The 15,094-nt window shown below is 42.4% G+C and overlaps 1 protein-coding gene across 2 annotated transcripts; it reads right to left on the bottom strand.

The window, feature by feature from the left end:
• Nucleotides 1–2,494: 2,494 nt before the first annotated feature.
• On the bottom strand, nucleotides 2,495–14,808 carry kcnk4a (potassium channel, subfamily K, member 4a). 2 transcript variants are annotated; one of them, XM_053429492.1, is made up of 9 exons: nucleotides 14,320–14,808; nucleotides 13,679–13,841; nucleotides 11,127–11,265; nucleotides 8,285–8,571; nucleotides 7,846–7,963; nucleotides 6,493–6,653; nucleotides 5,974–6,160; nucleotides 5,301–5,437; nucleotides 2,495–5,210 (listed from the first exon to the last, which is right to left on the bottom strand). In XM_053429492.1, the coding sequence occupies exons 4-9, from the start codon at nucleotides 8,471–8,473 to the stop codon at nucleotides 4,116–4,118; spliced, it is 1,887 nt and encodes a 628-aa protein (XP_053285467.1). In that variant the 5' UTR covers nucleotides 8,474–8,571; nucleotides 11,127–11,265; nucleotides 13,679–13,841; nucleotides 14,320–14,808; the 3' UTR covers nucleotides 2,495–4,115. The 2 variants fall into 2 exon arrangements, with proteins under 2 accessions (XP_053285467.1, XP_053285466.1); XM_053429491.1 differs by having other exon boundaries at nucleotides 8,285–8,597; nucleotides 14,320–14,806.
• Between the last annotated feature and the right edge of the window lie 286 nt (nucleotides 14,809–15,094).

Here is a 15,094-nt window from a genome sequence, read left to right as displayed (position 1 = left end):
TGTCTCATACTGGGTCCCACTGTCCTTGGGAGGGGAGGCTGCTGTGGATGTCGACCCCCGCTCACTCACACACAGATCCGGCTTGTATGGCCATAGAAAAATACATTATGATTTATGACTCTTGTTCCTGACACACGCCCCTCACTCGTGTTGTAAAATAGAGCCTTTGATTAAGGTTGTAAAAAAACAATTCTCTCCCACATGCACCTCCTGGATCCGGCCGAATCAGCCAGATTGAAATCATTCCTCGGTTTTCTAAGTTACATTGAAATTCTGCTCTTGGGGCACAAAAACCAGAAACCAGCAGCATCTCCTTTTTACTTCTTCTTTACCAGTAAACAGAAGATACTGATCTGGGCCCACAGCCTTATTGAAGCCATATCCTCCAGGCAGTTCATCTGGAGAGCAGAGCAGAGGCCTGGCTGTTCCGTTGTTAAACAGATGAGGGCGACATCCTGCGATCCCTTCCCTGTAATTGATTCGTGTCAGACTGATGTTTTGGGATTAGGGTCAAACCTAGTTCTACATTAAAATTACCAATGAATTAAAAAAATCCTCTGTAATCTATTACATTTTAATTAACGTTTACGAACAGTATTATACTCAATGTTTGTCGACATTGTCTGAAATGTGTAAACTCTGGTAGCTGCTGGTTACTGAGGTCACAGTTAAAGGTGTTTTTTACTTGAATACTATATATTGAGAAGAGGTTCTAACCTCTGGTCCCACACACAGGGGTGAGAAGGGGTTAAACACAAGAGGAGCGGATTAATAGAAGCACCTCTGATTGAATGATCACTTCACTAATTATTAACTATAAACAAATAATTAAGTTAAATTAAAACCACTATGACAGTGTCAACAAAAACTGAACATTATAATACTTTCAAGCAAATCAATAATATTAGACTGTCTATGTGTACCTAATAAAATGACAGATTCCTGTATATCCAGCCAAATGTCCCCTTTGTAAAGTTCACACCAACCAATTAATGTATAACCCAAATCTAGTTAGTAGTAATAGTAAATAAAGTAGATAAATCTACTAACTACTTTCCTACAGGTTGAAACTTGTGTCCTCTAAAAGGAAACAAAAGATTTGTTCAATATAATAGATGTTAATGTTTTTTCAATATGTTGTTTTTTAATGTCTTTTTACTGGTGTCCTGATAACTTAAGGAATCAAATTCATTTTGTGGAGAACAATATTTATATCCAGTGAGGAACTAGAGGGATAAAATTGCATGAAAAGAAAATACTTATAATTTACATTTAACAACTGGGATTTACTTTCAGGAAAATGTATTATGATTATTTAAATGTTTAGATGAAGGGTTCAGGTAAAACAAACAGTGCCCTCTATCGGAGATATAAGTTTAGAGTTTAATGCCTCATATTTAGTCTGAGACTGATGAAAACTTGAGTCACCAGTGAGACGCAATTTAAACATCCTGTCTCCCCACTTTCCTTTTTATTGCATATAAAGAAAAACAGAGCAAGAGGAAAAACCTCGTTCACAGGTCAGGAGTCAGACTCATAATGAACATGATGGTCAGCAGTGTATGTGAATATCTTTCTCCTTCCAGTCCACTGTCAACAAATTACAAAATATATGGGAGCCTGAATGTGTGTGTGGATACAGTGTGTTACTTATTTTGGCTTAAGCAGACGACGCGCTGCCACAAGAGCCTGGTGTCGTAGCTCCTGGTCCTGAGTAAGCAGGAAGTGATCCCACATCCACAGAGACGAGTTCCTTCAGGATTTTCAGGGTTCAGGTCATTTCACATCCACTGCTCCTCCAGGGGACAGAGGACAACACACTTATTCTGCAACACTGTATGCCACAGAGTTTCTGTTGGTTTAAACAAGTTAAAATAAAGCTTTTTAAGACCATAATGGAGGAAATTTAAGATCTATCTAAGTACAACAGATCTGAAGGAATAGCCCCAGAATGACTGACGCTTCTCCATATTGCAGATAAGGTGAAGTACCCCAGTGGAGAATAACTCAAACTACAGTCAGAAACAGCAGGTATCCAGAGTTATTGTTTTTTTTATTACATTGTGCAAATAAAAAAAAAGGTGTGCTGTATCATTGAGAAAGAACAACACACAGACATAACAAACTATGTATGCCATCCAAACAATATTGTAAAGCATGATGGAAGTAGTGTTAAATGAACATTAACACAACTAAGACCTGCCTAAAACTTATTTAAGACTTTTGAAAGCCTAGAATTCTAATCATTAAATTTAACTCTTTTGTAAAACGCTTTAAGACCCTGCAGACACCCTGGTAGTAGCACAGTAAACTAAATGTTACTCTTGCACAGGTTCTACAATATATACTACAAGAGATATGTCAATTGAAGAGAAAGCAACAGGTCTTTCCACTTTATTTGTTTTCCAAGAACTCTTTATTTATATTTATAATATTAACTATTTTGAGTATTCAGAATTTTGTCATTTTCCAGCATGAACACACTCCGATACAGTTTAGAAATAGTAAGTAGTATATTCACACTTTTTCAACTTTAAGTTTTTGATTACATTCACTGTAAGTCTTTGTGTGCATCCCTGAAGTCCAACAAACCAGCCCCGTAAAAAATTAGATCGCTTTTATTGTCTTAAGTCCTCGAAACCCGAACTGTTTACATCTATGTTTACGAGCCTGACATGTGCGATGAGCTGTGACCATTTGATCAGACGAACAGTGTAAAGCCATTGGCTGGAGGTGTGATGTGTCATCAACGTGCACTGGAACAAGTAAGAAGTAAAAAAATAAGAAAATAAAGCTCCATTCTGTCACAATAATACAAAAAAAATCCTAAAGGCATCTGCACAGACAAGTCATGTTAGTGTCAAATAACAGTGTGTGTGTTAATAGAGATCTGATCATCAATAATCACTTTAATGTGTCGCTGGAGGAGAATACGAGGCAGCTCACAGAGTTCAGCCAACGACCAATAGCACTTCAAGTCGAAGGGCACTCGATGGCACAGTTGGTAAACACCACAACATTAGAAATAACTTTGCTCGAGTATCTCTCTGACCACTTCTATCTGAGGCGAACACACAAAGATGCTTGTCATGGTGTAAAGCAGCACAAACATTCGAACACAAAGCGGTGGACACAAACTGAACAATGAAAAACATTCAAGAGTCATTTCATGAACCAGCAGATTAAATAACGTTTAAGAGAAGTTGTTTGTCGTCCATTTTATCCTTAAAACTTTTGGACAGTTTTAAGATTGAGGGCTTTAATGGGTCAGGACTTGGTTGACGGTTTGAGCGTGAACTCTGACGTACGGTTGTTGTGGTTCATTTCCTCCACCCACCACAGGTTTTACCACAGGAATGGTTTTTAATTTGAGGTGAAAAGACACCATGAAGAACTTGTGATTATCTTCGTTAGTAGATGGTGGCCTAAACAGCATTATGGCACCTGCCGTGTAAAATCTTTCCTCTGTTCATTTTCCCTTATAATTTGAAATTCCGTGACGTCATTTTTGATGTTGGTGGAAGTGGCCTCCACCTCAGCTGTAAAACCCTGCACTGAATTTAAGGCTGATAGTCCCTCGTCAAATGTGAGCCTCACAAATCCACCTTAAATCTGACACTTAGTGAAGAATCTGTCTGAGCAGCATCGAGTGAGCTCAGCGCCTGGGGGTCAGATCAACTTAGAGGATAATTATGTGTAATGATGTCTGGATCATGATGTGACTCATTGCCTCCTGAAACCTCGAGAACTCCCGGCCAACTATTTAAGGCAGGTGTGGTTGGTTTTAAAGTCAAATATTATTCCCTCATTCTAAAAGGCCCATTTGTCTTTTTAGATAATTTTTTGAGGAAAAACCTGGAGTTTCTCTGTGGAGGAAAACAGCCATAATTCATCTATTGTGGAGATTTCTGTCCTGAGCAAATATCTATTGAGCTTTGTCAAATCACAAGGTAACAAAGCAAAGTTCCTGGGCTGACTTTGCGAGGTCAAACACAAATAGCAGGGGTCACTTGTTGACTTGTGAAGTGAGATGTGGATATGGTTTGCATGTTGCTTGAGTGTCAGGTTTGTTGTTTGTGGCTCTGTGTTGTCATGTCATGTTGTGGCTGTGGTGGTCAGAGTGCAGGGGCGGAATCTGTCTGCTGCTTCGACGAGGGCAGGTCTGACAGAGAAGAGTCTGGGGGTGGTGTAGGGGGATTTGATGGTGGCTGCATGTCACTGTTGGGCTTCCTCACCGGCAGGGGGCTCCACCTGTGTGGCAGCTGCCTCCTCATGCTCCTCCTCTTGGGCTTCCGCGGCCGTTTCTTCTTTGCCTCCGGCTGGGCGCGGTCGCTCAGCGTGTCTGAGGACTCGTCGATGTATGCTAGGTTCTCCCCGAAAAAATCCAGTAGCTGGCAACTGGCCGAGGAGGCTGTGTTGAGGGGAGGGGAGGGAAGGATAATTGATGGCGGATAATGAGGTAAAATGGGGGGAGGAGGGGAGGAGCGTGGGCGAAAGGCTGGGGTATGTGTCTGTTTGTAGGTAATGTTTGCTACAGATCCCCATTTCTCTGCTGGAAGCCGTTTGTATTTCTCTTGTACTGCGTCCATGTCTGCGGCTCTCGCTCCTCCCTTCTCCATGGTGCTGATGGTGCAGCAGGGCTGGAACTGGTGGAGCGCCAGGAAGGACGAAGAGGCCGAGGAGCCGTCTGATCTGGAGTCATATGGTGACTCCGATCCAGACAGAGATTCTCCCTGCATGGCTGCAGCTGCCGCGTTCAGCTTTGAGGTGGAGATGGCCATCGGGACGGAAAACGAGCGGGCCAGCAGGTGAGGAAACGACCTTCGCTCCACGTGCAGACCCACAGTGGGGTCGACCCTCAGCCCAGGCCCTGCTCTTGGGACTGTTCCCCCTCCAACAGCACTGATCCGTGGCCTGGACTTCGCCACCACCGCCCTCTCGATAGACGAATGGGCCTCCAGCTGGCTCATGGAATTGGAGAGAGCGCCCCAGCGGTTCGGCAGGTATCCATTCTGAGATCCCACTTCAGCCCAGTATCCCAGAGTGCCCTCAGCTCCCCGACGGACGCGACGGCGCTCACTGCGTTTCCAGCGCCGCCGCTGCAGGAGGAAGGGGTCGTTGAACTCCAGAGGGTTTGGAATGCGGAAGTCCATGGACATGTTCTGGATGTTCTGGGTCCAGTCTGTGGCATGGGCTCTCAACTCCTCCATCTGAGCAAGGGAGAGACGCGGGATCAGCAGAATAAAAAAAGTGCAACTCATCCTCTAGTGGTAGAGATTCCTGCACCATACATCTCTTACCTCAGCGCGAGTCTTCTTCGACAGCACCCTCAACCAGTTGCCGATCATGGTGAGGATGGAGGCAAAGTAGGCGAGACCAAAAACTATCCACAACCACACCAAAGGCTTGAAGAACAAGCCGTCCTCACGACCACCACCTGGACACAGAGACGGTGGGATTGAATGTGGTGTGGTGTGGTGTTTATACAGTAACATCTCCTGAGTCAGTCTCTTCTATCATTCGTTTCTTTTACCCCCGTTTCTATCGCATCAAATACATAATTAAAACCATATATTTTTTTTTTACGTGTATTTTGACTTTTTTGATATAGTCCATGTCCCATCTACTAACGTGCAGGAGGCAGGGTTTATGATCTATACTACAGCCAACCACCAGGGGGCTATCATTGCACCTTGGCTGTCTGTGATATCCCCACAATTGGGTCAGGGATGCAGTTTCAGTTTGAGGCTGTAGACCTTAATGAAGAGGTCAGTAGCTCTCCCCACTACACCAGTGGCTCTCAACACATTTGAGACGGGTTGCTAAATCGCTCCGAGTGGTCATCAAGACTAGAAAAGTGCTATATAAATACAGACCATTTACCATTTAAGCCAAACTCACATTGAAAAACTGAATACAGTTTTTGACCATAGCAGTCCAAAAGCCAGAATCCCCTTGCTATTCTGTCAGTACCTGGTACGTAGTCTCCGAAGCCGACAGTGGTGAGAGTGATGACGACAAAGTAGAGAGACTCCAGAAAGGACCAGTCCTCCACCCTCTGAAACACGACCGTCGGCACGGCGAGGAAGATCAGACAACCAATCAGGATGGAGAGAACCGCAGAGATCACACGCACGGTGGTCGGCCTTACCATACGTTTCTATGGTAGAGAAAGAAAATGGAAAATACAAGAGGCAGAGGGAATAATGATTAATTGAGTCTGTCGTGATAGTCACTAATTTCAAAATGATAAAAAAAGAAGACAAGGTAAAGACCTGGATTATATGAAACAACTAAATCATTAGATTTAAAAATTAACAACTCCAGTTTAACAGGGAATTAGATGGAAGACTTTTAATTCTGATGACCATAAATGAATGACATTTTTGAGAGCTGAGACAGCGATAAAAGAACAAAGGTGCAAAGCTGTGAATCAGATGAGTATAAATCCTAATGGGATTTGGAGTTCGGGGCAGGACAGACCAATCTCACCAGAAAGAGGGTTTCAATCTTGGCCACAGCTCTGCGCAGCACGGTGCCCATGTGATCGCTAACTCCAGCCAGCAGGATGCCAAACATGGGGATTCCCACCAGGGCGTAGCACACGCAGAACAGCTGCCCATACCACGTCCGAGGGGACAGGTTCCCAAAGCCTGTAACAAAAACAACAACACTGACCTTTAGCTAATTATATAAGTAAATATCTATCTCCTTAGGACAAACAGGAGGGGTCGGGGTCTTGAATTCATACAAATATGAGGGTCCAGTTCATTAGATGCCTAATATTAAAGATCCATCCATCCAGTATCTATTTATCACTTGAGGGTCACAGGGAGCTGGAGGCGATCCCAGCTGACATTGTGGGAGTGGTGGTTGGACAGGTTGCCAGAGGATCAGCAGAGCCAGCATACAGAGACAAACTATGATCATATTCAATTTACAGTCTAATTATCCTAACCACAACCTGCATGTGTTTGGACTGTGGGAGGAAGCTGGAATACACAGAGAAATCCCACACACACCTATGGAGAACAGAAAGAACCCGGCTTAACCAGGATTTGAACTGGGAACCTTCTTACTGTGAGGAGACAGTGCTAACCAGTAAATTAAAGAGACAAAAATAAGAAATAGTACATAACTACTAGAAAATATACATATAATGTAGTTTACTGAGAGGCAGTCCTCAGTGGATCAAAATGTATGTTCCATTCATATATTCTTTAATACTGGCCCAGTTTTTGCTGCATTGACACGTTAGTGTTATTAAATGTCCAATCAGCAGTTTTTCAGAACACATTTACACTTCGTCAGCATTATTCATACGGTCCTGAGTCAATGAAACTGTCGACAAACCAAAGCCTCATTCACAAAACACAAAAAGAAGCTCTTGGAAGAATCAGGAAAAACTAAACGTCAGAGATGAATAAGAGACCAAAATAAACAAAAGCATTTTTTAAAATGCAAGTCAAATTGATAAATATCAAGTCAGCTCATCTACAATGGGAAACACTGGAGATTATAATTTGTACGAGTTCACTGTGGAAAAATACTGTTTGCAGCTCTGATGGCATTTCCCAGCAGCATGCCGTTAAATCGTCACAAACTGAAATAAATAAATTTTCCATCGTTTGAAGAAAACGAGACTGAAGAAAAGATCCTTTGTGAACGTGGCCCCGGGGCCCGAGCGCAGAAATGCTGAATATTACAGAAGCTCACTGTGGAAAATTGTTTTCCTGTTAATCATTTCCACAGCATATCAGGTATTTAATCTTTACTACAGAGGTGAGGCATTTTATAGTAGGAGGATCTTACAAGTTTGTCCTGAGGGGAGGTGAAGGCACCTACCTATGGTGGTGATGATGGTGCCACAGAAGAAGAAGGCGGAGGGTCCGTCCCAGCGGCTGGTGAAGTTACCGGACAGTCTGCTCACGTCCAGGCCTGCGTCCACTGCAGACACCACTCCCTGCAGGGGAGGGATGGAAGTTATTTAGTTCAAAGTAATATGATGTCACTTTAATATAATATATGATTTAATATTTAACATAATTAACTGTTTCATAATGTTAACCTTCAATTTTTCACTTTTAACCTGTAAAGCACCTTGGAACTATTTTGAAGGTGCTATACTAAAAAAGTTAGTTATTGTTCTTATTGTACTAGTTAGATGTCTATTTTTGTGTAGTGTGCCTTTAAATGGACATGCATCTTGTGTCTTGCAAATTTTTTTCCAGATAAGAGTAAAGTTTGTATTTATAAAATAATGAATTATGTGACGAGTTGATACCTTCACCAGCTTGTGGAAGTCCAGCTCGGTCACACAGGAGTTATTATCCAGGAAGGTTTGCTTGGTTCTGAGCAGGTCTTCGTATGACGAGCTCTCCTTGGGGGCCTCCAGGGTGCTGAAAACCAGTGCTCCCATCCCGAGGTACAGCATGACCCCAGTCAGCAGGGCCAAGAGGGTGGTGTACCGCATTTTCTCCACGCCGGCCCCCCCGGCCCTCCAGGGTTAGAGGTCAGAGCTCAGATGCCAGGATCTGGTCGGACTCTCAGTCAGGATACAGTGGGGCACAGCTGGCCATAAACAGGAAGTTCCTTTACTGTGTGTGTGAGCATAGAAACATGTAAACAGGTAACGAGAGTTCCTGGAAGGCTGACAGATATTAACATTTATTTATAAATCTGTGCGTCAGTGTTTGACGGGGATTATGCAAATAAACAGTAGCTGAGAGGAAAAGTGCTACTTTGGTGTAAAATAACATCAAAATAACAATTTGAACTGTACAATCTGTTCAGAGAATACAGTGTGATTAGTTTGGGATAAACATCGTTAAAGAATAGGTTCAAATAATAATGTTGTCATCTGTAATATTGCAATTTTTATTGTAAGGACTATGAAAAAATTATAAGTTCCTGCAATTTTTATTCCTGTCCATAGTATTGGCTGAGAGGATCTTATATAATGTGATTAATTAGCAGTGTTGTGCATGAACGAACGCAAAAGAACGCGCTCATTGAACACGTTCACTTTTATGAGAACGATGAACTGAACGCAACTCAATGACAAATAATGAATTTGAACGGTGAACACGTTCATATTGTAGCGTCCTCGCGTATAGACGACAGGAAACTTCTCTCTTTATGTGTAACTTTATTAAAGTCCAGCGAACACGACACGCTTCTTGTGTTTATATATATATATGGTAGCCACCCCCCCCCCCCCCCCACAGGAGATTATGTGCTTGTGTGTGTGGCTGCGGCGCTTCCTGGTTCTTCCCGGCACTACGCTGCCGGTGCGAACAGCCAAAGAATTTACCATGGGAGAGGAAAGGAGGCGGAGCGCTTTTCACAGCGCTTCTACCTCCGGTGCGTCCCGGGGTTAGAGGATGATGGTGTGACGTTAATGTATTGTTTTACATGGCATGTGTCACGTCATGATAAATCAGTCTCCTATGTCGCCTGTACCAGGAGCCGCCCCTGTCACAAGTTATCTTGGCTCGCTGTCTGGCCGGTAACCAGCCGTCCGGACCGCTCCGTGAAGAAGGAGGAGGAAATGTTTCTTTACTTGGAATGCGGCCACTTTATTTCTCGGATATGCAGCAGGAGCAACACTCGCATCACCTCTAGGTGCTCCGTCACTTCTTCTTATAAACACACTTTTAGCGTATTTTCCCACAATACCCTGGTGCACTACGTCACACACTACAAACTTTCCTTAAAGGGGCAGGCCATACCTGCAACACAACAGCTCTCGGTCTCATATACAGATGGCAAGAGAAAGCAGAGACGCAGACTCAGCAACTACATCCGAGATCCGATGCACCTCATTATTATCTGAGGGATTTTTACACACTGTCTGATAAACATTCCGACAGTAAAGGCAAGGGGTAGTGATGGATAAGGTTTTCTTTAACAAGTTAAGTCTTTCATTCTCACTGTCCATCTTAAAACTATGAAATGAACTGAAATATGAACTAGTTCAGAATTTAAATGGTGAACTATGAACGTGAACTATTCATGTTTACTTGTATGAACTGAACTTTGAACTTGTTCATGAGAGTAGTGAACTTGCACAACACTGTTAATTAGTTAGTAAAGATTAGGAATGATCTGACATCACATAGCCTTAAAAACAGTAACAATACAACAAGATAATTGATAATACAGGGTCAGTTGAGACAAAGCTGAGTTTATCGAATCAAGTGGTTAACCATGAACATGTATCAGTCATTCAGTGAATGAATTCTGCACAGAACAAGGACTGTAGCTTTCCTCCCTGACTCTTAACCTGTAACCAGACTGTTCAACGTCAGTGCACAGGCCTCAACAGAATGTATTAAAGATAATCAGGTTTCTATTCTATAAACCTTCTGATGCCAGTCAGGGTGAGAATCAGAGATACTAAACCAAAAGTTACTGAAGCACAAAAATTGTCAAATAATACATTTTCTTGCCTCAATGGGAATGTAAAGCCTGTAGTTGTGTCTTTTATGAAGAAAATATTGTGTCGTGACCTCAAATCTGATTCAATTCTGTGTCAGCAGTTACTTTGGTGATATGAGGATCCAGATAGAATCAGGAGACGTGGAGATTTCGAGTGTTGTATAATCTGTCAAAGTTGAGTGACGACTGATTCGAGTACAGATCACAACCCACCTATAGAGCTACCAAGGCCAAAGTGTCCCACAGGTGTAATGCTGTGTTTCAAAGGGCTGAAGCTGAAGTTAGGCTTTACAAATTAGACAAATAATATACGTGTAGCTACAGGAGACATGTGACTGCTTTTACAGGCTGAGTAGAACAGATCAAGTCTAAACTGAACTGAACGACCCTTAAAGCCACCAGGTAAACAAATTTCAAGCAAACAAAGCAGTTTGTTTCCTTTGTGTCAATCTGAAGTTGTGTGAGATGCCGATAGAGTTGAGCTCTGCGATCGAACCCGAACAAAAGGTGCAGTGTGTCGAAAAGAGCGTCCAGTGTTATCACAGCCAAATGCAGCTTTTATATTATATTATTGAAAGGGACTATTCTTCACTTTGAAATGTTTTCTGGGGTTTTCTTTTATGCCAGCTTTTGCGATAAAAGGGATAAAGAACGTGTTATAAGTGAGCAGACGATAAAGAAAGTACCTTCAGCCGCTCATCCCATGTTAAAGCTCCACTAGTCAGGTGACCGAGAAATCCTCGACTTTTTCTTTCCTCTGCTTTTTCTCCGGTTTCGCTCGCGTCCTCTGGGTTCAGGAGTTGGATCGGTCCATTTCTTTCTTCTCTGCTCTCATGAAAACAAGTTGAGATGAAAGTAAAAAACACAGACGACTTGATTGAGTGTACACGCACGTTGGCACAGTTGCGCTTCCCTCTCTGTTTTAATAGGTTATGAGCAGAGTTGTTGAGTGTTCACGTTCACAAATGAGAGTTCACATAGTTGGGACTTCGTCATAATAACCAGGGAGGGACTGACACACACCAGGCTGCCCTGCCAGCCGCCGCACACACGATTAGACTCTGCCAGAAGTCCAAACATACATCTTGACATTAATCGAAAACATGTTTATCCCTTATCTTCATTTGGCTTCTAATAATTTCTTTGAACCGTGTTTACCTTTGAGACACACACACACACACACACAGAAGAAACACACAGACAGACACACACAGATGAAACTAACAGACAGTCACACACACACAGACAGACAGACACACACATAGATTAAACACAGACAGACACACACAAAAACAGACACACACACACACACACACAGATGAAACAGACTGACAGACAGACAGACAGAGGCAGAGAGATAGACAGACACAAACAGACAGAGAAACACACCAGGACACACGCATACCTTGACATAGGCAGACACAGACACACAGATGGACACTTACATACAGACACACACACACACACATAGAAGGACAGATGGACACACAGAGATCACACACACACACACACACACACACACACACACACACACACACACACACACACACACACACACACACACACACACACACACACACACACACACACACACACACACACACACACACACACACACACACACACACACACACACACACACACACACACACACACACACAGGAGCTTGTCTTTCTGCTCATCTCCACATGACAATGTTCTGAGATTTCCCAGAGTCACACAAACTGTTAGCATTCTGCCCTAATGGACCGCTGGCTCCTCTTTGTGAAGACGGTCTCTCTCTGCACTGACACATATTATTAGTTATCGCTGTCTAAACCTAAGCTGGCATAGTTTGATATTTTACTAAGATATTGAGCGAGGGGCTTAGAGAGAGCTGGGCTGTGATCTTATCTGAAGTTAAACAGAGGGGGGGGGCATAAATCATGAGGTGATCTGTTTGAAAAGAAGCATGAGGCTGGAAGAAGATGTTCATGAGCTATTCTTATCTTTTACATGTACGGCAGGTGAGTCGAAGGAATCTCACCAAACTGAGCAACGACAGGAACTAAAGAAAACTATAACAGCTGCAAACATCAGACATTTGTAACCCGTCTCTCCCTCAGGTTGTGTTCGTGTTCCCGGTGACGTTAGGCTCTGATTTAACAGCTGAAAAACTAAACTGTAGACCCCCGTCCAATCAGAAATGGGCTCAGTTTCTTCCTATTGGATGTTCGAGCTTTGCTGTGCAGAACTGTAGATGTTTTCATTTTGATAATATGAAACATACACATAATTGATGTTCACGTGCACTGAGATCATCGTGTATCCAGCAGTTTAACTTTGGAAATGATCCTTATTTCTTTTAAAATTCTCTTTTTATTTAGAAAGGCACATTTCCATCACATACATTAAATACAGCTTTAGTCTGTCAAGGACATAAGAAAGGATGTATGTAGTAAGTTTGGGTGATTTTGTTCATACTGCCTTTCTGGGGTTTTGTTTTATGGACCTAAATTACTCCATGTGGGAACAATAACAGAGGTGGAATTGATCCTTATTTCATGACGTCTGGGTTTTGCATAATGTATAAACCCTAATAAAAAGCAGTTGAAAAAAGCTTTTGAAATCAATAATATTGCATATGATTCAATGAGTTTCTTTGACGAAAATAGAAATATCCAACACAAATTAAAGTTCAAAGTTGTAGATTATTTGTGTGTGCTCAAACATGTCAGGGAGGGTTTTAACATTGTTGTTTCAGCTTTTCTCATTTTTCGAGTTGTGTCTAAATATTCTTTGTCAAACTGATGATGTGTTCCAGAAATCTACTAAATAATGATGAAATACTTCTTGTCACAGTGATAAAAAAGCTTAACACAATTTTATAAAGGGTTTATGGAAGCTCTATATCCATGATTGATGTCAGTAAATCATACACAGCTCTACTTAACCCAAAGCTACATGTCTGATACTGTGGTTCATAAGACCACTCTGACCTCAAACATAAGTCACTTCATTATGTAAGATAAAATGCAACACGCAAACAAAAAGAGTGTCTAACATATGATTGTTTAGAAGGTACACATATAACTAACAACAGCAAATAATAACAGTGATTTATGGCCATTCCTATAGTTTGTATTAAGGGGAGTGATCACTACTTCAGTTTATATATAAATATATATAAATCTTTAGTAATATTATATCAACACATGTTGCTGTGGATCAATGAGCAAACAAAGGTTTAGAGACTCACATCACTGGATTTTAGTGACTGACGTGTTCCTGCTCTACGTCAGTTGACAGCAAGACGCCTATTTACGAACGTGACTCTGCCTCAGCCTGAGAATCAAACACCTTTGTCCCAGCCCTCCATCTGTGCCCACGAGCTGCGGAACCTCCGGAGTGAATGAGCCGGTCTGCAGGGGAGGATGAAATCATTTAGAAGTTTACAGCGCTGAGGGAAAGTAAAGCCCCATAAGATGTAATTACCCCCCAAAGTATTTGGCTCTATTTCTCAGTGAGCCGACACTGACGTCAGAGCGAGATCATGGGTTTACATCTCTTCTTCTCCGATTCAGCACACTGGGAATTACTGACGTAAAAAAAAAAAAAATTGGGATGGTTTTTGGCTAAAGAAGAAGCCAAGAAAACGATAAGCTGGCTAAGAAAAATAAACTTTGAACAATAAGATACTATCTAATGCAAAAGCTGCACACACGGGAAGACAGTTGCATAAAACTTTTCTGTAGTTGAGATAACTTTTATGGGCATCGTCTGATTTTACATCAGTCTGACAGTATTTCCTATATCATCCAAACAAAATCTACATATGAAGAGAGAAATCACTCACTGATTTTATAATTCATTTGAAAAAAATAAATGTTCACGTCTTACCTTCAGTTTGGAGAAGTGTTGCTTTCGCCTCATGCAGCATGTGCTGTTCTCTCACCATTCACCGAGGAACTGCGCGCGCGCGCGTGTGTGTGTGTGCAAGTCTGTGTGTTGTGAAAGTGCATGTGTGTTTTCTCCTTGGAAGGTGTTTCCCCATTCTTGGGACCCTACATCACTCTGACAGAGGAGAGCAGATTGGAGGAGGCGGAGGGGGAGAAGAAAGGGACGACGCGTGAGTGCATGTGAAGTCCATCGCCGCGCAGCGAGTGTGATTTACTGCCTTCAACGCAGAGGAAGAGCAGAGGGCCCAGAGTTTCCTGAGCTGGACGTGGGGGGGCTTGGCTCTCTAAATCCTTCGCCTTTCCAACCCTTGTCTTTTTGGGAAGTAAAAAGGGACACTTGTTTCTTCAAAGTCAAAGTTATGCTCCAAACTATTTTTCTTGCACTTGAGGAGTTGAAACATGAAATAAAACAGCCTCTTAAAGTTGGAGCGCCCAACTCGTCCATTCACCCTCTCATTCTCTGCTGCTTGAAATCTCTCAGTAGCTTCTCAACAATGTGTGCATGACCAAGAGGCACAAAGACAGGACTTTGGTAATTGAGGAAATACTTATGTGATTTAACCAAGATATTCCACTTATACCCTTTGAGGCTCTCGTCATTGAACCAAGGAACTCATTTAGGCTAAATTGAACGCCAGAAGTAAAAAAACTAAAAGAATCCTCTCACACACTGACAGCGGACCCAACAGACCTACCATGACGAGGAACACAGCCCG

Source organism: Pleuronectes platessa, chromosome 8 (genome assembly GCF_947347685.1).
Source record: "Pleuronectes platessa chromosome 8, fPlePla1.1, whole genome shotgun sequence".
Classification (NCBI taxonomy): Eukaryota; Metazoa; Chordata; class Actinopteri; order Pleuronectiformes; family Pleuronectidae; genus Pleuronectes; species Pleuronectes platessa.
Note: the sequence above shows the minus strand (reverse complement) of the source record. Positions and strands in the feature narration are given on the sequence as shown.